The sequence below is a fragment of the Caenorhabditis remanei genome, chromosome X (assembly GCF_010183535.1).
Source record: "Caenorhabditis remanei strain PX506 chromosome X, whole genome shotgun sequence".
Taxonomy (NCBI): Eukaryota; Metazoa; Nematoda; class Chromadorea; order Rhabditida; family Rhabditidae; genus Caenorhabditis; species Caenorhabditis remanei.
Window position 1 is genome coordinate 13,141,821 of NC_071333.1, and position 20,736 is coordinate 13,162,556.

The 20,736-nt window shown below is 36.8% G+C and overlaps 2 protein-coding genes across 2 annotated transcripts; both read left to right on the forward strand.

The window, feature by feature from the left end:
• Window positions 1-6,854: 6,854 nt before the first annotated feature.
• Window positions 6,855-7,856, forward strand: GCK72_024606 (uncharacterized protein; the record flags this gene model as incomplete). Its single annotated transcript, XM_003118390.2, has 4 exons — window positions 6,855-6,923; window positions 7,034-7,136; window positions 7,222-7,394; window positions 7,476-7,856. 4 exons carry the CDS (start codon window positions 6,855-6,857, stop codon window positions 7,854-7,856), a joined length of 726 nt encoding a protein of 241 aa, XP_003118438.2.
• Window positions 7,857-15,786: 7,930 nt separating this feature from the next.
• On the forward strand, window positions 15,787-20,090 carry GCK72_024607 (uncharacterized protein; the record flags this gene model as incomplete). Its single annotated transcript, XM_053735952.1, has 18 exons — window positions 15,787-15,957; window positions 16,007-16,088; window positions 16,137-16,443; window positions 16,493-16,743; window positions 16,791-16,879; window positions 16,922-17,137; window positions 17,184-17,290; window positions 17,336-17,438; window positions 17,485-17,604; window positions 17,652-17,840; window positions 17,890-18,011; window positions 18,062-18,454; window positions 18,507-18,688; window positions 18,737-18,989; window positions 19,036-19,174; window positions 19,314-19,480; window positions 19,526-19,667; window positions 20,040-20,090. The coding sequence occupies 18 exons, from the start codon at window positions 15,787-15,789 to the stop codon at window positions 20,088-20,090; spliced, it is 3,084 nt and encodes a 1,027-aa protein (XP_053579518.1).
• Between the last annotated feature and the right edge of the window lie 646 nt (window positions 20,091-20,736).

A 20,736-nucleotide genomic window follows, 5' to 3' on the forward strand; every position in this document is an offset into this window, starting at 1 on the left:
CGTGAGCTGCTGATTTGTTATTTTCCAATCTTTGGAGCGGTTTCTGTACCTAACTGAAATAGTATTCATTCCAACTCACCGACGGAAAGAAGAAGAAGAGACTTGACAAACATAGCGGCAGATGGACAAGCTGTCTTGGTTTGACTGTATTAGAACTCCCTTTTATACCATCTTACACGTGCCTCTGCCCATTTCTTTCTTATCATTATTACCGGTATTTTCTACGTAAGCACTTCTCAATACTGTACTAACGGCCAAAAAAGGCGGAGTCTCAGTTTTATGATTGAAGAGCGAAAGAGCAATTGATTGCCATTTCAGTACAGTCCAGTCATAAACTGTCCCTGGAGAGTTCTAGAACAAATTCCTATCATTTCTTGGAATAAGGAACATACTGCAACATAACAAATCAGAAAGAGTGTGATTATAGTCTCTGGTCGCAACTTTTCGGTGAAAAGGATAAGATCTTTTACTAATCCTTTAATCTAATCTTTGGGTCAAAAAGAACACGGCTTCTGAATATAAACTTGATTGGTGGGTGGTTGGTTTTGGACAAGGAAATACTCTGAAATAGAAACGAGAATATTAATCTCTTTTCATTCATCTTTTGTTCTTTTTTGATGACTCCTTGTATTCACTCAAGCAGGAAAATGTTCTTAATCCCTTTCGATAACGTAGCACAGTAATTTTTTGAACCTGATTTGTTCTCGCTCCCTCAAACATCACGAACGAATGTTTTCCTTCAAAAAACATGTTTTCATTTCAACACAAAAATTCTTCGAACTCATTGTCACCATCAGGTAGTAGTAGTAAAGTTGTGTTACTAATGAGTAAGCATTAGTTTCTGAATGAATAAATTCTTGCAGCAGGTGGTCATGCGAATCTCAAAAAGCTTACTCAACCTTAGTTATCAATCTTAAAAGGACAAGTCGAGTACAGCTTAAAATTCAAACAAAACTAGAACAACAAACAATCAAACATCGAGGCAATGGGATAAAATTTCTGCTGCTTTCAAATTTATTTTCCACCGTCAAGAAGAATTCAAATGCATCTGATTGGAAATCTGGTAAGAAATCTCATAGAAAAGCATACCCTATCTGTAGACAATTGTCTTTCTGTGACGTCGAATGAGGGTGGGCACACATCAAATCGAACCAGTCACCCACTTAAAACATCTACAGAATAAGAATAGGCTCAAATCCGGTACTGAGACGCTGACGCGGATTTACCTAAAAGAAGAGAAAATTTTATACACTACCCCCACTCGTTCCTTATTGTTCTCTTCAGTAGTGCAGTCTGTTTTGTCATATTTCATTCATTATGCTTGTCGACGTCATTTGAGAGCCTGAATTGGAATAGACATGACTAAAACGCAACAAAACCACTTGGTCATCTCTTCCAATTATCCAGTCTATGAACTCAAGCCAATTTCATTTTTACCTATTCATTCTATTTCCACCACCCAAGAATAATCGAGTTGGTTTCTGAATTTGAACGTCAGTTTTTCAATTAAGTGAGAAGTTTTATCGATACTTTATACACTCTGCTTAGGTTTTTAAATTCTCCAATTCAAACTTGGTCAAAATTTCCGTGAGCATACTGACTTCCAACGGCAAAATTTATTTCTTATCGTCTGTTTCGTTATATGATTGTATGTAAGTAGTGTGATCGGCATGGTTTTCACCACTAAGACATTTCGGAAACGAATTAAAAAGTTGCGATACGGAAATTTGTTCCACACCGATTTCGTTTTGTTTCATAGACTCATTTACCAACAAGATGAGGTGTTTTGCGAGAGAATGAATTGACATTCAAGGCCAATGTCCACCGTGCAAGCACTACTGATAAGTATGCAAGCGGCGACGGCAGAAACTCTTCTATAGTCCTCCGGAAATCACAAAACCGGTAGAGGCATGTGACATTCTAGACGGTCTGTAGGAAACTGGAAGCATAGATCGTACGTATCAACCTCCAACCGTTGGAAATGTCGTTTCATTCATTGATATTGTAAATTGAAACAACGTGATACGAAAACAGGATGTTATTGAGTTATTAAACTAAATCTGAAAAAACTCAAGGGAACAGTAACATGTTGACATCATTTTTTGTACACCTAGGCTCCAATTGTTGATAGTTTTCACTTTACTTCCGCTGGGCACACGAGAAACCAATAGTTCAGTATCCAAAAGTAGCAACTATTTTATATTCTGTACACAGCTGGAGAAAGAAACAAGAAGAGAAAAGAACCAGGAACTAGGGATCCTTGACTCTTGAACTGAAGTTGAAGTGGGGGGAGTACTCTTCGTTCACATGGAGAAGAGGATTCTGAAAATTCAATTTGAAAATCTTAATTGAAGCTTTTCCCTCGTCTGATTACTATTTTCACATTTGGAAATCGGGCCCATTTTCTTAAAATCGGGGGTATGTTCTTGAATCTTTGATGCCATTTGGAGAAAACAAGAGAAAACAAGACTATCCTGTTCAAGTTCAGTTTTTATAAGAGCATTTCCACGTAACATTGTACCTGAAATCTTTGTTCCATATTCTTCATTTGAGATTTTTGAATTTCTGATTCTGATTTATAGACAGCATCGTATAGATGATTGACTATAAGCCCTTCCTTAAACCATTATCTGTTAAGCTTGTTTTCAGTTACCTTTTGAACGCATTTCTAGTATTCTCATACGACGGATTTTTGATAGCTTCTTTTTTCACTCTGCTAATGCAAGGAACGAAAGTTCCGTAGATCTGAAACTTTTACCACCTGATCTAAGTCTAAGAAGGCGTGTTGTTATGCGTGAATAGCACGTGTTATTTTTTGTTCATTTTTCTACGTTTTTACTTCCGATGATTAGGAAAAACTAATAGGATGAAAACAAGTTGACCTAAATCTGAATGATAGTAACGACGTAGTTGGAAATCGTCCACGCTGAAACGAATCGTCAGAATCGGGCACCGTAGATGTCAAATAACGTCAGTTATCACTGGTATAGTGCTCGATTGTCAAGCCCCAGTTTGTCAATGAATAAGTACAACATCTGACGCTGCCTAGACTATGTTTCGTTTTCCGTCTCGCGGAACGAACACGTTTTAGACATTGTATCAACTGACGGCTTAGTTGAAATGATTAAATTTTGTTCTAGATTAAGTTTAGTTCATGTCTATGGAGTTTGTTGCAGGAAAAATAATCACAATTTCATTCTGAACCTAAAACAAACACATGTTCAATTGCACCTATTGAGTCACCGATTGGCATCTAGGAAAACATCCGGTATACGGAAGGATGCACTTCATATCCTCCACCTTCTACTTCTTCCATATCCTTCTGAATGTGTAGTCCCTTTTTCTTAATTTTTCCTTCGATTCAACGCACTCTTCCTCAAGTTCTCTTCTTTTCTACCAGCTTTCTAATTGGATTGGAAAGAGATTCTTATCCGATTAGACTTTCAATCTTACTGGTTGCAACCTTTTTCTAAAAAAGCTTGCCTGGTCTCTAATCTTTCTTTTGCTGATTTTGATTTCCGCTTTTGGACGAATTGAGATGGATGGGGATCGAACGAAGGAACATAAAAGAAAACAAAAATGAACATGAAAATCTCAAAATCTTTAAGTAATTAGAAAAATATCAAAATATTCGAGTATAATCAAAACACTCATTCATTTTCTAATGAATCTTCCTCTTTCCATTCTACGATTAGAATATCCGCAACTTTGATCGCCGGCTTTGTGTTATGTGTCCAGTTATATTTTGACTGTCAACACCGTTGTGTATGAATTTGAGCTGAAAAACACAGGATAACCTGATAACAAATCTTCCGTAACGACGACTCTATCCCGTCATTCTCTAATTAGCTGCAAGTCCCGGAAGACATTTTTTGGGAAAAGAGTGACAGCAATCTGGCTACACCTCTCCCACACATTTGCTAGTAACGTAAATCCGGTTCATTTTACTATAATTCAAACAGCAAGGCTGCTAGTTTTTTACGTCTTGTTTATTATTGTACAAGTTCTCGTGGTTTTCATATCATTATTATCATATTTTCAAGTTCCCCTCCGTTCATTTTCATTATCTGCCTTCATTCTTTTGATTATTCACTGATCTAAATTTGACATTTACGTAGTTGTTGAAAACGAATTCCTAGATTCCACTCCTACTCCAAAGTGTACGTAGTAAATATTGAAATGAAAACCATACAGGGATTTCTAATCCTTGTGAGGAAACAATGAAAGTCATTATTATTGCACAAAAAGACGAGGGCTATGATGTTTAAAAATAGGATGAATCCTCGAAATTTAATACTTCTTAGTACCTTGGTGTCATCAAAATGATGAGGTGCGGATTTATTACGTTTCTTTTGATTTGAGTAGAAATATTTCATTCGTTCTCCAAGGAGGGCAAAAGTACGTCACAAATCGCTGACCCACTCAATTCATGTTTTGACGATTAAGCGTTTCGAAGAAAATGAAGAGAGAAGAGTAGAAGAAAGTGATTTACGGATAGAAGGTTGAATTATTGCACGCTCCGAGTAAAAAACACGAAGGTAAACGGAAAAGTTAATGAGATTCAGCTCTCGCTTCTTTTGACTTCCACCCTCATCCACCTACACCACCCAAAAACTCATCCACTATTTTTTACTGCTGATGCAATCCGTGGACCTCTTTGAATATTCAACAACTCTTCAAAAGTGCAACGCTCGAATCAGATTCCGGGTTTGCTCATCGCCACTCTGCAATCTGTAGAAAGTTGACAAACAAAACCATCGAACAGTTTTCATACCTAGACTATAACAGAAGAGAAATGAAATGAATCATTGCGATCAACTGAACCAAAAAGGGACCAAGTGGGTACTTACATGTTCAACATTTAGCTAACAAGAATATCTTAAGCTTCCATTAGCGGTACCCTTTGATTGGATTACTCATGAATTTGGGTTCACTGGCGAGAACGGTGACTTCGAAGGTTTTTTCCCAGAGATCTACTTTTCAAATCAGAAAGCATCCATGAAACAATTTCGGGAAAAGACAAACTTGACGACGTCACCCACTACCATGAAAAGAGTTGATTGAGTTCAACGAAATTAAGTTCAAGTTTTGCGCGATTCAAGGTAAAACTTAAAGGACTCTTCACATTCCACTTCTCTTCCAGACTCTTTTCTTTACGTCTCTTCCTCTTCTAGCATGTTTTCGGTTTCTGTTTCTGTTTCCGTGAGCCCCCCTCGCATATCTTTAGACTCTCATTCATTCACAAAAGGGGCGGGATCTGGGGTTCTAGATTTATAAACATGCCCACCGCTCCCACTCTCGTTTTAAGTTTTTTGTCTGAATGAATCTGAATCTTATTTGAAGACCTATTGTTGTCAATGTTCCTTCCATTTCCTCTAATTCCCGTATTTTTGACCTTTCTTCCTGGTTTTTGACTTTTTTAATCTACCGTAGGACTAGTTGTAAACATGTAAAGCCTTTCTCGTGCCAAAATGTTCCTCAATCCCTCATCTCTCAAGCTGATCTTTTGGCGTTACAATCTTCCCTCTCGTCCAAATTTCAATTTTTACAAATTTTACAATTCTAGTTGCTACTACTATTGAAACCTACTACTATACTATTGAAACCCTTCAATTTTGAAACAAATCGTGAAAACAAGCAAAAGTGGCCAAAAGCGGCACACTGAGCCTGAAGAAACTTTCAAATCCTATTGTACTATGAGAATCACAGCAAACAAAAATCATAGGATTTTACGCGTTGTGTTTGTTGCAAACAGATTAAAATATGCCATTGTACTAATTCGTAAATTCGAATATCTTCATTTTCCAAAGATATGTGCTCTCGTGATCAAACGTCTTGTTTTTTGATGTTTCCGATTCCGGAATACATGTTCCTTCACAGCCCTTTTCCTTATTAATGTTTACAAATTATATGCTAAATCTCATTGTTGCAACTTCCAATCCCCTTCCGGTATACTGTAGTTCGTCAGCATGCAGAGTGCCACGGCTTGAATCGACCAAGGAATACATGAACAATCACAAATAAGGCTCTAAATCCGGTGGATTGTGCTGATCAGTACACCAATTAGGCATATCCAACCCCTCTCTCCTCCTCTGCTTTGCTACAATCTCCTTTCTTTTCAATATTTTTTTGATCTCCTACTCTGATAACTTCAAAGTGAGGTGATTGCTTTTGCAGACACAAACCGATCGTATTTTAGAGGCGTCTAGATGTAACACGGTCTAGATTTTTGTTGGTTGCAGTATGTGATCACAAACTACAGCTCCTAATCCTTGTGACATCAGGAAAAAGTTGTAATTCTTTTTGAAATCGCCCTCCCTCTGGTTTCCCCATTTCAATCTCCTCCCCCACTACCTTGAAGCCCTTTTGCCTCCCAAATCGTTACGTTGAACTACGCGTTCCCGTAATTCTGCAAAATTTTGCTTATCCCTCCTTGAATGACTTTATTAGCAGTTCATCAATCTCCTCCTCTCTTTTCTCCCACCCACTTTTCCAAGTCATTGAAACGCCATGAGCTAGTAATAGTATTCATATCTGCCCACCCGAAACCTACTATCCAATTGGATTAAACTCATAAGAAAAGAAACATTTTGTTCTCCTTCTCCACCCTTTCGCTTACTTTGAAAATCTTGTTCCTCTTATTTGATACTTATGTATTCGTCACTTTTAATGAAACATGCTTGTTTTGTTTACCCTATTTTTACTGATTCTTTTCTTCTACTTGCTACTCTTTATATCCCCGTTATTATATATTTATCATTCCTTGTTTTTGTTTTCAAACTCTCGTTCTAACCTTAATACAGTGTTCGCTTATAAAATTTTCATTATTTCTATATATACATTTATATTTCAGGATGTGTCGTTGGTTCACACTCTTTCTACTTCCCTACATTATTTTTCTTATTTCGGCTCTGGAACATGTTGTAAGTACAAATAACCTCTATTTACTTTCTTGCGCTTCCCAGTATCCCAGTTTTGATTAAATTCCCTTTATATTTTTTTCGTATTCCGACATCACGTTCTTTTTCTTTAGGAAAGGAACTCATTACCACGACCCATCCACCCAAGGCGACACAAAAGAGCTGAACAAGTCCGTCTGCCTCCTGTATCGAGAACTCCCTTTGTGCTTTGGAAAAGTAAGGATTAGAAATTAGAAAAAAACTAGATACTTGGAAATGGAACTGTGAACTAGACTCAAACAAAACATGAACCTTTTTTCAGATGATCCAAAATGCATGATTGACGGACGTGATATGATGTCATGTCCCAAGAAGAATGCGAACGACCCAGATGAGAGACTTATATGCATTGAACCTCAAGAGTTATGTGATGATCATCAGGACTGTCTTGGTGGCGAAGATGAAGCACCACACTTCTGCATGTTCAAAAAATTGGTAAGTAAACTAATTTGACAACAAGCTCGGCTTGCAGCATCATTGGGATTAGCTAATGTACTCATTTTGCCAATTTTTCAGGAAGATGCAGAAGTGAGGCGACTCAAGGCGGAAATCTACGCACTTGCTCAAAACAACAATCGAAAGCAAGAACCAGTGTACAAGGATGTTATTGTGAATAATGATGAGACATCTGACGGCACCAAACAACAGGTCCGGCCTGGTGTATTCAAGGTCAATCACTTGGGACCATTGGGTAAATCCAAGATGTACAAGAATGCGGAGTATGAAGACGATGTGAATAAAAGTGAAGAGGAGAGTGAAGAAGAAGATGAGGATGAAGATGAAGATGACGAACAAGAGCAAGAACAAATTGAAGATGCGGAAACAAAACGAAGAGAACATGCTAAGAGGAGGAGAACTTACCGACATTTATTACAGTTGGAGGGAGTTAGATTATAATTAATATTCAATTGTTTTCTAACGGGATATCTAGCTACTTTTTAATTGTAACAGTGATCTTTCTTCTCTAGGCATTTTTTTAAAAGTTTTCCCTATAAGACTGCCAGACCCTTCCTACCTTTCCAATGTTCAAAGTTTTCTATCGGAGCCATGCTCTCATGGATTGTACCCGCTGCTCGCTTTCCTGTTCTTCACTTCTCCTTCATAATCAGTCAAATTTCCAATCATTTCATTGTCTATCCTGTTACGCGTACTCTTTCCTAATTTATTTGTTTCCGGTTTCACCCCCGCCAATATTTTTCATAGTTTAGGTTTTAGGTATTTCATAGATGTATAAGCATTTTGTATGTATTTATACCGTTAGTAAGATCTCGACTTGTTCCCACGATTTGTCGTCGCCTCGGGTGATCAGATTTCTAAGCAATGATCTCACTTCATATTTGGTTCTTCTGTTTCTACTAATAATTGTACCCCCAGATCTCACTTTCATCCCACACGAAGAATCTCATTTTATGATTTCAAAGATCTCTGTAAGAATCGTTCTGTTTTTCAGCCTGTATTGAATGTGCGCTGCTTTTCTTCATTTACGTGTACATATTGTTTTGTGCAATTATTTGAAAATGTATTCTCAACAAAGAATTCATACAAATCTAAATTCTTCATTTGGACTTAATAAGAAACACAATATCAAAGTAACTTGCACTTTTTTGCGTAGGTTATCAATGTAGTCTGGACAATGACGCTGAAGACAGATCGAGAGTGTCTGGATGTTTGCGGGGGGACTTTTTGGAAATGTGTCAAGAAAGAAGAGCTTATCCATTCAAACACCCGACAGCATGGACCACCTTGTCACAATATTTTAAGAAATTGAAGAAAAAAACGTGACAATTGAAAACAAAGTTCGCCTCTGCTGTACAATTTGCGATCTTTTAAGCGGTTATATCTTTACGGACCACTTTCAGTGATTGTTTGAATTTATTGCTTCCTTGTTTGATGTTTTGTAAGATCGAACAGCAACACAATTCCATGAAAGTGTATGATCTCCGCATTTCGAAAAAATGGGTCACCCTTCTCAGAAACATTTCATATTACATCCAACGTAATCCATCCACCCTCTTCTCGCGATTTCTAGACCGAGCAGCCATAAATAAAACAAGAATTATCGCAACTTTATTCTGATCTGCTTTTTTCGCCTTCTCTGATTCCATTTTATACACTTTTCCACACAGATTAACACGGGAAATTGGAAAAAAAAACTACTAGTGAGAGAAAGATCTAGTTAGTCAGAAAAGGTTAAGCTTTCTTTTTCACGGAACATGTCTCCACTGAAATTTGTAGTGGGGGAGGGGAAAGAAAAAAGAAAGGAAAGTGTACAACGACTACAAGAAACTGGGAAACAATTTCTTCCGCTCTTCTTTTGTGAGGGACAAAATTCAATTTGAGTATGTGAATGATATGTGAAGAACACTAGTATTCCGATGGACATTTGACTGAATTTCATTTAAAAGAGAGAATAACAGAAGGGTATCCGATATGTGCTTGTTTTTGCAGTTTCGAGAATGCGGTCACGCTGTGGAAACATGAGTAATCTGTTTGGATTTAATTCATTTGCAATTGTTGGTCCTCTTGGTCAGATGAAACCGTAGCACGAGCGAATTTTCTTGTTATTCAATTATCCTGTTCGAAGATCTGTTATGATGTGGGGGGTCAACACAAAAACCAACGAAATAATAACGAAGCTTAATCCAGACACCATAACCCATATGTGCTGGATCTTTGCATTTCCGGTTGATCCGACTGTTGTGTAACATATAACGTAAATCAGTCAAATGTCAGGTTTCCTTTATGAGACTTCCTGTATTTCGGTATTTTCCAGCAGCAAAAATTAGTATAATCGTACACGACACGAATGTGAGGCTGCCGCCCTCCACTTTTGGGAAGATTGTGTAGCTCACACAACAGGGAACACCGCCAAGTGTTCGATATCAAAATTCGAATTTTGAATCCGTAAATTCGCATATATCTTACTTTAATTTGTTTTGTGTTTTCATTCGTATATATTCATGAAGGGATTCCGTTTTATTTGATTAATTAGTACGAGGATCAGAACTAGAGTCGATCAGAAGCGGATCAGTCGCCCTATCTCTCTGAAATTTGTAAATACAGAACGGTGGTCAAAGAATTAAGACGTCTGGATAAATGGAGTGTTTACACTGAACAAACCTTAAAGTGCACTCAGAATTTGTACGACGCACGTAAGCATTGGCTGCAGCAGCACCCCAAACGACTTCTGGTTGGGGCACATCGTCACAACGGGGGTAGTTCATGGTCTACAAAGATTGTATTGTCTACGTAACCAAGTGGAATACATCTTGACTTCAAATTAAATGTAGAAAACATGGAATTGCACGTGTTGCATTCCTCAAATAAGAATCACGATGGTTTCCAATAATTTCGTATCGAGACTTTTGATGTTTCAGTTTCTTTCCGGAAGTCAGACATCAAAATGAAGGGATGGGGATGATGAGGGGTTAGCCTGAAATGTATTAGACAGAAAGAAGGATACAGACAAACATAAATTCAAAGTAAATTGTAGTGTGGGTGGGTGCACTATTGTTAAGTCAGAAGTCATGAACAATTGATGTAAGAAAAAGTTACTTTTTTGAAACAAAGGGGCTGAAAGGCGACTAAAACGGAAACATACTACCGATTAATACGACATTCACATACAGTAAGAAAGTTAACATCTTTGCATATATTATTCGCCGATTTGAAATTCCATGTGAAAAATCATAACCAAGTGAAAAGTTTGAGATCTCATATCTCGGCTCGCAGAGTTTTTTTTGCCAATTTTGATGGTAGAAATGGACTTCCCGTAGTCGAAAGTACCTGTAACCACATTTATAGATTGTTTGAAAGTCGCGTCACCAAAGACTTCTATTGTCAGTTATACTAATATTTCATAGCTAAAGTCAGAATTTAATTGCTCTACAGTAAACATGACAATTCTTCAAAATCTATTTTTATTCTGCCATGTATATTCATTTATAAATGGCAATCTTTCACCTGGAAAGTCAGCTGGCAAAGATCGCACATTCTAACATTTCTGTGAAACTATTGGATGTTTCCACTAACTCTGTCTTGATATTCAAATAATTATGTTATAATAAGTTGATTCCATTACTCTTGCAATTCAGTTTTTTGTGACATTCCCATTTTCTTAGAATACGTGATTCTGATTCACGATTCTCCAAAGCACACAAGTTATTCCTAACTTTGACCGAAGTACACTTCCGACCACCGCCGCATGTTTCTTAGAGTTTCCTTCCGGTTTTCCTAAAAGTGCAAGTGTTATTTTCGGATTGAAACTAATCGCGTCGACCGACCAACAACGTGTTGCAATCCCTAATCCTTAGCCTAATCAGCTACGTTGCACAACGTGGCCTCGGATTTGATGGAACGATTACGTAGTCCATTAGCTGGTGCTTCCCCTTTCATTGTATCTAAAAATGGCAACCTACCGCTGAAATCTTAGTGTGATGTTAGCAGATTGCACGGAATGAATAGAAGATGGAAAGAAGGGGAATAAGAAATTTATCAATCGGAACAGCATCTGAATGGGAAAGTTTAAAAAAAAGGTGCCCATTGTGTTGAGTATGAATTCAGAACTTGAGTAAAAGTTCGCAAACTTATGCAATATAGTTTTTACCAATTCTAATTTTTTTTTAGATTTCTGTTCGATTTGATTTTTTGATAAGTTTGTTTATCAGATTCTGAACAATCATGTTTTCAATTTTTCAAATAATATTTGTGCACGGAACTCATTTTCATGACAAAATCCGAACTTGTCCCAATAACACACACATTTCTACATGTTTATCAAAAAACCATACGAAATTCGAGTTGTCTGAATTATTAAGTATGGTTACAAAACTCTCCAATTTTGAAGCATTCCTTGAAAAGGTCGCCTATCATAATAGTTTCTGATTTGTGGTCAAACAAACTTTCAAACAAAGTCCTAAAAGACTTGATGACGCTACGCTTTAATTTGAAAATGTGGAAATTTGATACCACAAACCCACACGACATTGAGAGCGCATATTCTTCCCTTTCACGACGCTTTTTCTATATTTTTTGTAAATAACTGTGAAATGGGTAGCTTGTAACAGTTTTTCTAGTACCTCTGAGAGTTTGAAAATGAATAAAAAACTGAAAAAACGGAAACGACGTTTTTTTCGCTTGAATGAAACATTGAAAGTGGGCAGTCGTATGTATGTGCGGTATTATCGCATTCCATGTTTCAAACTTTCAAACGTTTTTTTCCCCATTCTCCTTCTTGTTACATACTTACACACATTCTCAAAAAACGTTTGCTACGATTGTTTTTCCGCAGAGACCCCCTATTGTAGAGGAGACATTCTTTTCTTCTCCATTTTCCATCAGAAGGCGGAATTGGTATGTGTTTTGTTTCGCAATACCGAATTCAATTTTTTGCAGAGGCGCACTTACTCAATTTAGTGTCAACCAAGCAGTCGTATGAGACTACAGCGGCGAGCATTGCCGACCTTTTTAGAAATTAACTCGTCTTCGCAAACTTTTTTGTTTCACAGTTATTTTAACTCAAATTTATTTGAATGACTGAAAGTCGAAGTCTGACAGTAAATTAGGAAACACACAGGTAACTGAAAATATAAACTTCGATTCATCTGAGTTTAGATTTAAAAAAAAATCTTATCATTCAAAAAATTATTCAATTTTTAATAATTCCATTTTTCCAAAGACCACTCAACCCAAAAATGTTATCCAAATAAAAAATAGGATTAGAATGAATTTGGTCTATGATTTCGCCCTTTCAGTTGTTTATAAACTTGAAGCAAATGACGAGATTTGAAACTATAGCAGACGAGGATCAGCAATAAAACTAGCATCATTTTTTATAATGAATTGAATCAGAAGGACAGAAACTATAATCTGAAAGAAATTGGTCTAGTTAATAGAATTCGGGGATTGAAACACAGAACAGAACAAAATTGGAAAAAATCTAAGAAAATTGAAGGGCTGCTTGTCAAAATATTTGTGAATTAGGTGAACGTTTTCCAACTCAAACTTTCGGCTACTCGAAATAACTCATTGTCTTGCCAAGAGAGTTCATTCTACGACTAAATACTTATAAGTACTCTCGAAAACTCAAGAGCCGTAACCTAACCTCTAGTGCTGATATCATAGGAAGCATTTGGTCAAGAGACTGTTCTTTAGTATTTTGTGTGGAGAATCAAACAGGAAACTGTCTACGTCTCATCTTTTCATTACACTTTTTCCTGATCATTCCATATTTGTCTGCCTGCTATAATATTTTGGATGGCAAACATGAAAGGTTATTCTCCCTCTCTTCCGCTGCAAAAGGAAAATGCCGGCAAATTTTGTATCTGTTTAAAACATTTTTTTCGTTTTAGGGTATTTTCAAAATAATCAGATTTTTTGAGAAAAAAGTAACAATGCAAAAAGTTTTTAATCATTATTGAAAAAGTGAGTATGAAATAAAGTAGATTTGGTTCAAGCTTTTCTCTTGTAAAGGTTTTCCTCGGAAATTTCGAAAATAAAATTATTCACAATTCATATCAAAAATTAAAATTAGTTTTTCAAACTTGCAGTAATTCTGAAATTAAATGTTGTGAAATGAAAGAAAATCCTCCTGAAAATCATTTCGACAGAGGTGAAAATTGTACTCATAGTTAGTGAAATAGAATTGCTTTTCTTTTTTCTAAACATTTTCTTTTACGTCACAGTCTCTTTTTCAACTGGAAGTTCAATAGTCATTTCATTTCCGTTTAAACTCATTTGCGACACATATGGGTGCGTTGGCATACGTATTGCCAAAGCGGTCGGAGAATGGAGAGGTTCAACACCAACCCACCGCACGACATGATTATATGTCTCATGATTCAATCGATAAACGAACACGACATTGCGTCGAAGGCCGGTTGGCCGAAAGATCCATTGTGTGTCTGTGTCTCCGTTGGAATAGCACTTGTTATGTGTACTCTCTCTTTCCAATTCGTCCTCTCCCGAAACCTTCTTCACCCTCGATGTTTTGCTTTCTTTTTTCGTTTTTTTTTCCTCCTCTAGGCTCTCACCAATCTAAACATTTAACCCTGCTCTCACGCACCGTATTGAGCATTGTCTTCAAATAACAGCTTTTTTTATCTATTGTCTTTTTTTGGCCGTGTTTTTATTGGTGTCTTGTCAGGTTTTTCTAGGTTTCTGTCTTTTCTGTAAAAAGGACAGCTCGAACTTTTTTAAATTAAAAAATTGAGACAAGGACCAATAATTGCACATATTTTAATTTTAATTTATGAACAATTTGAACTGTCAGCTAGTTATTTTAGGAATTGTATGATCTTTTGACAGTTCCAGATATGAATACTTGTTTTATTTTGTCGTGTATCAGGAAATATTTGAAGAAAAAAATTGTTCTAACCTACCATTTATTTCGAACACATCAGTTTGACCTTGAAAACTTATAACCATTCTAAGTTGCACACATTCACGTGCAGTGCGGAAAGGTTGAAAGACAATATAATTCGTACTGATATCGATAAAATGACATCATTCAATCAGACTATCTCACAAGTCTTTTTAATTTCCCTATCTTTCTCTCCTCGATTTTCCAACCAGAAGAACAAAACGATTGTTAAAAAAGGCGTCATCGGAAATGGGTCGATCAGTAGTAGTTGGTGAATGTTCCTGTCGTTTTTCCTCTTTTCCTCTCCATGACTCACTTACCGACATTTGTCTCCCCCCATGATTATAATTCTTTCGGTTCTACTATCAACCATCGAGTTTCGTGAACTTAAGCCTCTCTGAATCACTTCTACAAAAAAGTTTTTCTATTAGAAACCCAACAAATAAGAACTGTTTTTTGTTTGGAAATAGTAGAGCAATATGTGTTCCTATGAGTGTGCCGGGTCGAAACTTTTCCTGATAAGCTACACAACCATGTGACCCATAAAACATCGATTTTTATTTGTTTTGATTTTCTCAATAATATGTACAAAATATATGATAAAATAGAAATTGGAAATTTTTAAGGTTGATATATAGATGTTCCTGTTTTGTTTTCTGTAAAAAAACAATACCTTTGGTGCAATTATTATATTTTTTTAGAACCAAAATTAATTGTTTAGAATTGAAAAAAGACAGAACAAAATAGAATGTAGCAAAAGAAAGCAACTGTTCATGCTCTCCTCCTAACACGTATTCAATCTTTGTTTCTAGAGATTTCGAAACGGACACTCACCGAAACAAAACCACCATACGTTGATCTTTTGTGATTTTTTTCAATCGCTTTACATAATTGTTCGATGGTCTGTCTGTCTTTCATCACAGAAAAAGTTGGTAAAGTTGTTTCTCCATGTCCATCCCCTCATCATTGCGAAATGGGTGCCAGAGACTCTTTCTTCTTTTTCTTCCGAGTTTTTTGTATTGAGGAGAGACACATGTCTCCCATCTCATCTTCATTTCGGACCTCTCGCTCCCACTCGTTTTTTATTTCTTTTCCTCGTTTTTTTTCCTATAAGACACGATTCCCGCCAATTATTTGTGCTGATACCGAAATAATTTTTCTGGTTTGTGATAGGGACTGTGATTACTTGGTGTGTATCGTTCTATATAGGAGAGTACTGTTACAAATCACCAACTGATATGAGGTTTTCTATTTTCTGCATTAAAAGAAAAAAGATGAAAGAGCAGAGAAAAAAGGAATTTATGTGAAGAGTCACAAGTGTTTCAATTTTTCAACCCTTCGTTTTCCCGCTTTTTCTTTGTTTCTCTTTTTGTTTCCTTCCACAATACGCTTCTTTTTTTTTCATTCTGAAACAACTGAGAACTAAACTTTCAGGCGTTTAGCAGCATGTCTTGCGGATAATCAAAAATGGAAATCGGCTCGTCGCGAATGTCGGCGAAAGAGCTGACCACTCAAAGTTCCATTTTCCGCTATTTAGTGCTGCTAACCTGCTTCACGTCGTTGATTGACGGACAGCTCAACGCGAAACTCAACAGTAACGGAGTTTATGTGTCACGGGATGAAATTCAAAATAAGAACGTGAGTGAGAACAATGGAAAGTTTCAAATTAAATTTTTTTATATCCCAGGTTCTCGGTGTCACGGAAGGTTTCGGAGTACTCGTAGTGGCCACACATTCCAAATTCCATATCTTTGAGAATGACGAAGAACGTGAGTACTTTCACTTGTTTCCGGTTGAGACATAGCTGTCATTTGCAGGTCGAACAGTTGGTCATGTCTCACTTGATATGCAACCTCGGACCAAATTTTTGGAACTGAAGCTGTTTTCAAAATCAGAGATATTTTATTGTGATGAGACGGAATGCGGATTATGCACTTACTCAGGAATTAAATCAGATTGCTCAAAACTACAACTACACGAGGATGAACCCAAAATCCAAGAAATTTTGAGTGCGTCTGCAGTGAAACTGGAAAATATGGAACAACTCATGCTGGCGATTTCATTCAAAAATGTTGAGTCGAGTTATCGAATGATGTTGCTGAAGTACAGTGGACAAGATAATGGGTAATCCATAATATTCAAACACAGTAGACCATATTATTTCTAATTTCAGACTTGTGTACCCCCAAGCATACCACGCAGATTCAAGTTTCGTTCGCAATAATCATGTACTCAGCAGCTTTGAAAAAGAAGGATTTGTGTATTTTGTGACAACTTCTACGCAACTTTTTGAACCTGACATTTTCCTCCATGACCAATCAAACAACCAAATCACTGTCACCAAAATCGTCAGGCTGTGCTCGGCTGATCAAACTCCTGATTTGGCTTCCAAATTGACAATTCTAGTTGGATGCGACCAAGAAAGTAAGCTTAATCAACGTTCTGCCTATATGGTTTCAACTTTTTTTCAGTGAGAAACATCAGTTCGCGTGGGGAAACAGCCATCTACGATAGTGCCAACGGACAAGTTAATGTGATTATGTTAAACTTGACTTCAGCGGTAAATATTTATCAATTTATGGTTTAAACCAGTCATTTTCAGAACCACGTGATGTGTCGTTTCAAAATGTCCAATCTTGAGAAACGCTTCAGTAACGTCTGGAACACCTGTCAAGAAACCACATTTTCCGAGAATGTTGGCAAAATTAATAAATGCAAGTACCCGTCGATGTTTGACGTGATGAAGAAAAAGAAGGGCTGTTTGATTTACAGTCGCCTCGATGATGAATCATCACCAACACTATGCGCTAGATATGGGGTAAGTCCTCTTCATTCAGATTTACGATATATTTAATTTGTTTCAGCGTGATCAAGCATTAGATAATTGCCAGCTACATACAGCGAAAAGTGATAGTTATCGATATGGATGGTTGGAAGATTACAATGTTCTTCAGGGTGAACTCATGATGAAGTAAGGAACTGCTTTCATTGTATAAAAATAATGAACTTTTTTCAGAATCCCGTATACAGAATTGCAAAACTTTGAAGGTTTGATGATTGATGGTAAAGCATATTTTGCAGCTGTCTCAAAAGAATCAGGAATTGCGGATGTTGTTCGGGTAAGTCATGTTAGTAACTTAATCATCTTAAACCTTTCATTTCCAGTTCTCCCCGTCTGAAAATGCCGAATTCAAACCAAACTGGCGGACAAATATCACAAACTCTGGAAAATTCTCGATTTCAAGAATTCAGGATAACCGATTACTGTACACTACTATCGAGGGGGTGGGTGATTTTAAATGTTGCTTTCTGAAAATATTTTAATATTTCAGTTGCAAAGTGTTGTCATTTCCTGCAAGGAACTGTATCCCGTATGTAATTCATTGAAACTTGGAGGATGGCAAGATCCATTAGACTGTTCTTGGTGTGCTGATGACAATAATGCTCGTACAATATCTGCATCTGAAGTTCCCGTCTGTAAGAAGAATTTAAAGTACGAGTGTCCACCACACTTGCGATGGGTAAGAATATTCTGAAATCGTTTGTTTTATAAAAATATATTTATTTTAGATCCACAAATACAACAATAATTCCGGATTCACCGCTGTTGTCGAGGGATTCCGCGCACTAAAAAACCCAAAACTGAATGCTTGCGGGACAAACTGTATTGTGACAGTTGTTGACCCTAATAGGTAATAGTAAAAAGATCAAATTTCCTTTTGTTAATCTATTTAATTTCCAGTATTCAATGCGATACTACCCCGGGAGACTCCATTGATGATTCATGTCAACAAGTGTTTTTGAGCGGAATGATTGGAGAGAAGAACTATTCGTTCCCATTTGATTATCAACATGCTGATAGAGGAACTCAGACTGATCCGAAGAACAGTCAAGCTGAGGGTCAGAAAGGAAGTAGTCCTGGATGGAAAGTTGCGATTGCGATCATTTCTGTTTTGGCCATCATACTTATTGTGGCATTTATTGTCTATTATATGAGAAACCGTTTCCCAAGAATCAAAACCCATGTCAGACCACCGTTTGGCGAAAGAGTCGAGAATGAATATGGAATGGGACACATGCCGGGAAGCCTTACACAAGTCGTGACGAATGGGGATAGCTATGTCAAAGTGTTCAGGTAAGTCTCACCATAAAAATAGGAAGACTATGAGATTATGAATTAATTTCAGAAGTTTTCCACAAGATCTGAAAGTTGATTTCAAACAACTTCGTGTGGACAAACTCAATCCGATTGGTCAAGGACATTATGGTGTTGTATACAAAGCAGTTTATGCTCCATCCAAAAGTCTCGAAGAGAAAGTTGTTTGTAAACATCTAAAAGACGGAAAGATTTCAGAATTCTATGACGAAGGTATGGATATTGATTGTTTCTCAAATTTGAGTTCTTTTTCTTTTTCAGCAAAAACCATGTCGGAATTCTGTCATCCAAACATTTTGAGACTGATTGGTATTGCGTTGGATGACAGTTCTCGTCTCCCAATCATAGTGACCGAATGGATGGCTAATGGAGACTTGAAGAAATATATCACAAATGAAAACAATACAATCAAAATGAGAGATTTGTTTGAGTTTGCGTTTGATATTGCAAAAGGAATGAACTATCTTCACGGCAAAAAATATATTCATCGAGATCTGGCTTGCAGAAATTGCTTGTTAGTTTTGTCCAACTTATTTACAAGAAAAACTTCGATCTTTCAGACTTGACGATCGTCAACATGTCAAAATCGCTGATTTTGGTCTTTGTCGGAAAGTGGATATTGAAACGGAAATATACGTCCAAGCACACGAAAGAGAATTACCAGTTCGTTGGTTCCCGCCGGAGATTATGGAAAGAGGGGTGAGTGTGAATAGGGTGGTTTAAATACAAACGTGTCTAGTTTGGCGCATTTACATACGAATCATATTTCAAAACCGTCGAAACTTGATATGTAGAAAACAAAGAATTGGATTGTTTATAGAGAGTGTTTTTTTTTCAGTTTGGTATCCCATCAGATATTTGGTCGTTTGGAGTTGTAATCTGGGAATTGTTCACACGTGGAGCAACTCCATATAACAAAATGACAAGTTGGGATTTGATTCGACCGTGGCTGCAGGAGAGTGAAACGAACAGATTGGCGAAACCACCATACTGTCCGGATAAACTGTATGTTTATCGCTATGAGTATTCACTAAAAAATTTTTTTTTCAGATATACCGATATTATGATGGCATGCTGGAGAGCAAATCCAGTGGAGAGACCCCAATTCAGCGAACTTGTCACTCTAATTCCGAATGTGGTAAAGTACATGGAAGGATACGATCGCTCACAGTTACATGCTGGTTATGAGCGAGTAAGTAGTAGGTGCTGCTTGCTTTCTTTTGTTCCCATACATTAGATTGAGTGATTTTTTCATTTTCCAAATGAGTTTTTTTGGTCTGAGTGGAGATTCCTACGATTTGTTAAAATTAACTCATACCGTTCCTATCGCGTATTAACTTATTATCTAACTTATGATTGAAATTGTGATCCGTGGTTTGTGGTTGTTTTGTGTTGGGTTTTATGGAGAACAGTATCAGTTACCCTATGTTCTCAACCCAGAAAATGTATGTTATTTTCAGTAACATTTTTCATTGGTTTTCAGTCTAAATTAAACCACCTACTATGTGTTTCTCGTCAAAACAAATTCTTTATTAGACACCCACCTCAAATATATTATTTTCAGGTTTCTGAGCTTATCACATCACGACCCAGCATTTCCAATATATCAGAATGAAGCGCCACAAGACCAGCTCTTACCTTCTTCCACCTCCATTGAGTACATTCATCTTGCCCAATTCGATCCTGACCGTCCTTCAACTTCAACTGCAATTCCACGTTTTAAGAGTTGTCAATACCAATTATTGAGTGATTGTTGTGAGACAAGTGTCTAAATTATTCAATTCCAGACAGTAGATCTCTCTTAGCTCCTTATTCAGTTGTTTTTTCATTGTAAATTGATTTTTCTTGCATTTTTTTCTTTTTTCGCTTTCTCAAGCTTTCATAGAATATTATGAAACAAAGCAAACGCTCCCAATCCTAAATTTGCAATCAAAAAGATTCTTTTTTGAATTCATTACTGGTAATCTTCTGTGATTTGTAAGTCCTGTTTCCTCGCCCCCCTCACACGCATTTGTCTTCATTTTTATATTGCTCCAGTGGTTCTAGTGACAATTTGATAGCGGGTTAATGCAAACATACCAATTCTTGTTCACTGTCTTCTTATGTAATTATGATTGTGAAATGAAGATTTTCGAATTTTATGAATGAGCATAGTTTAAAAAAGAACTAATATCATGAAACAGGTATGAAAATGAAAAAAACCAATGTAGTAATGACAAAAATAAATAGTTGAATGGCATAAGTTATGGAGATTGTTGGCA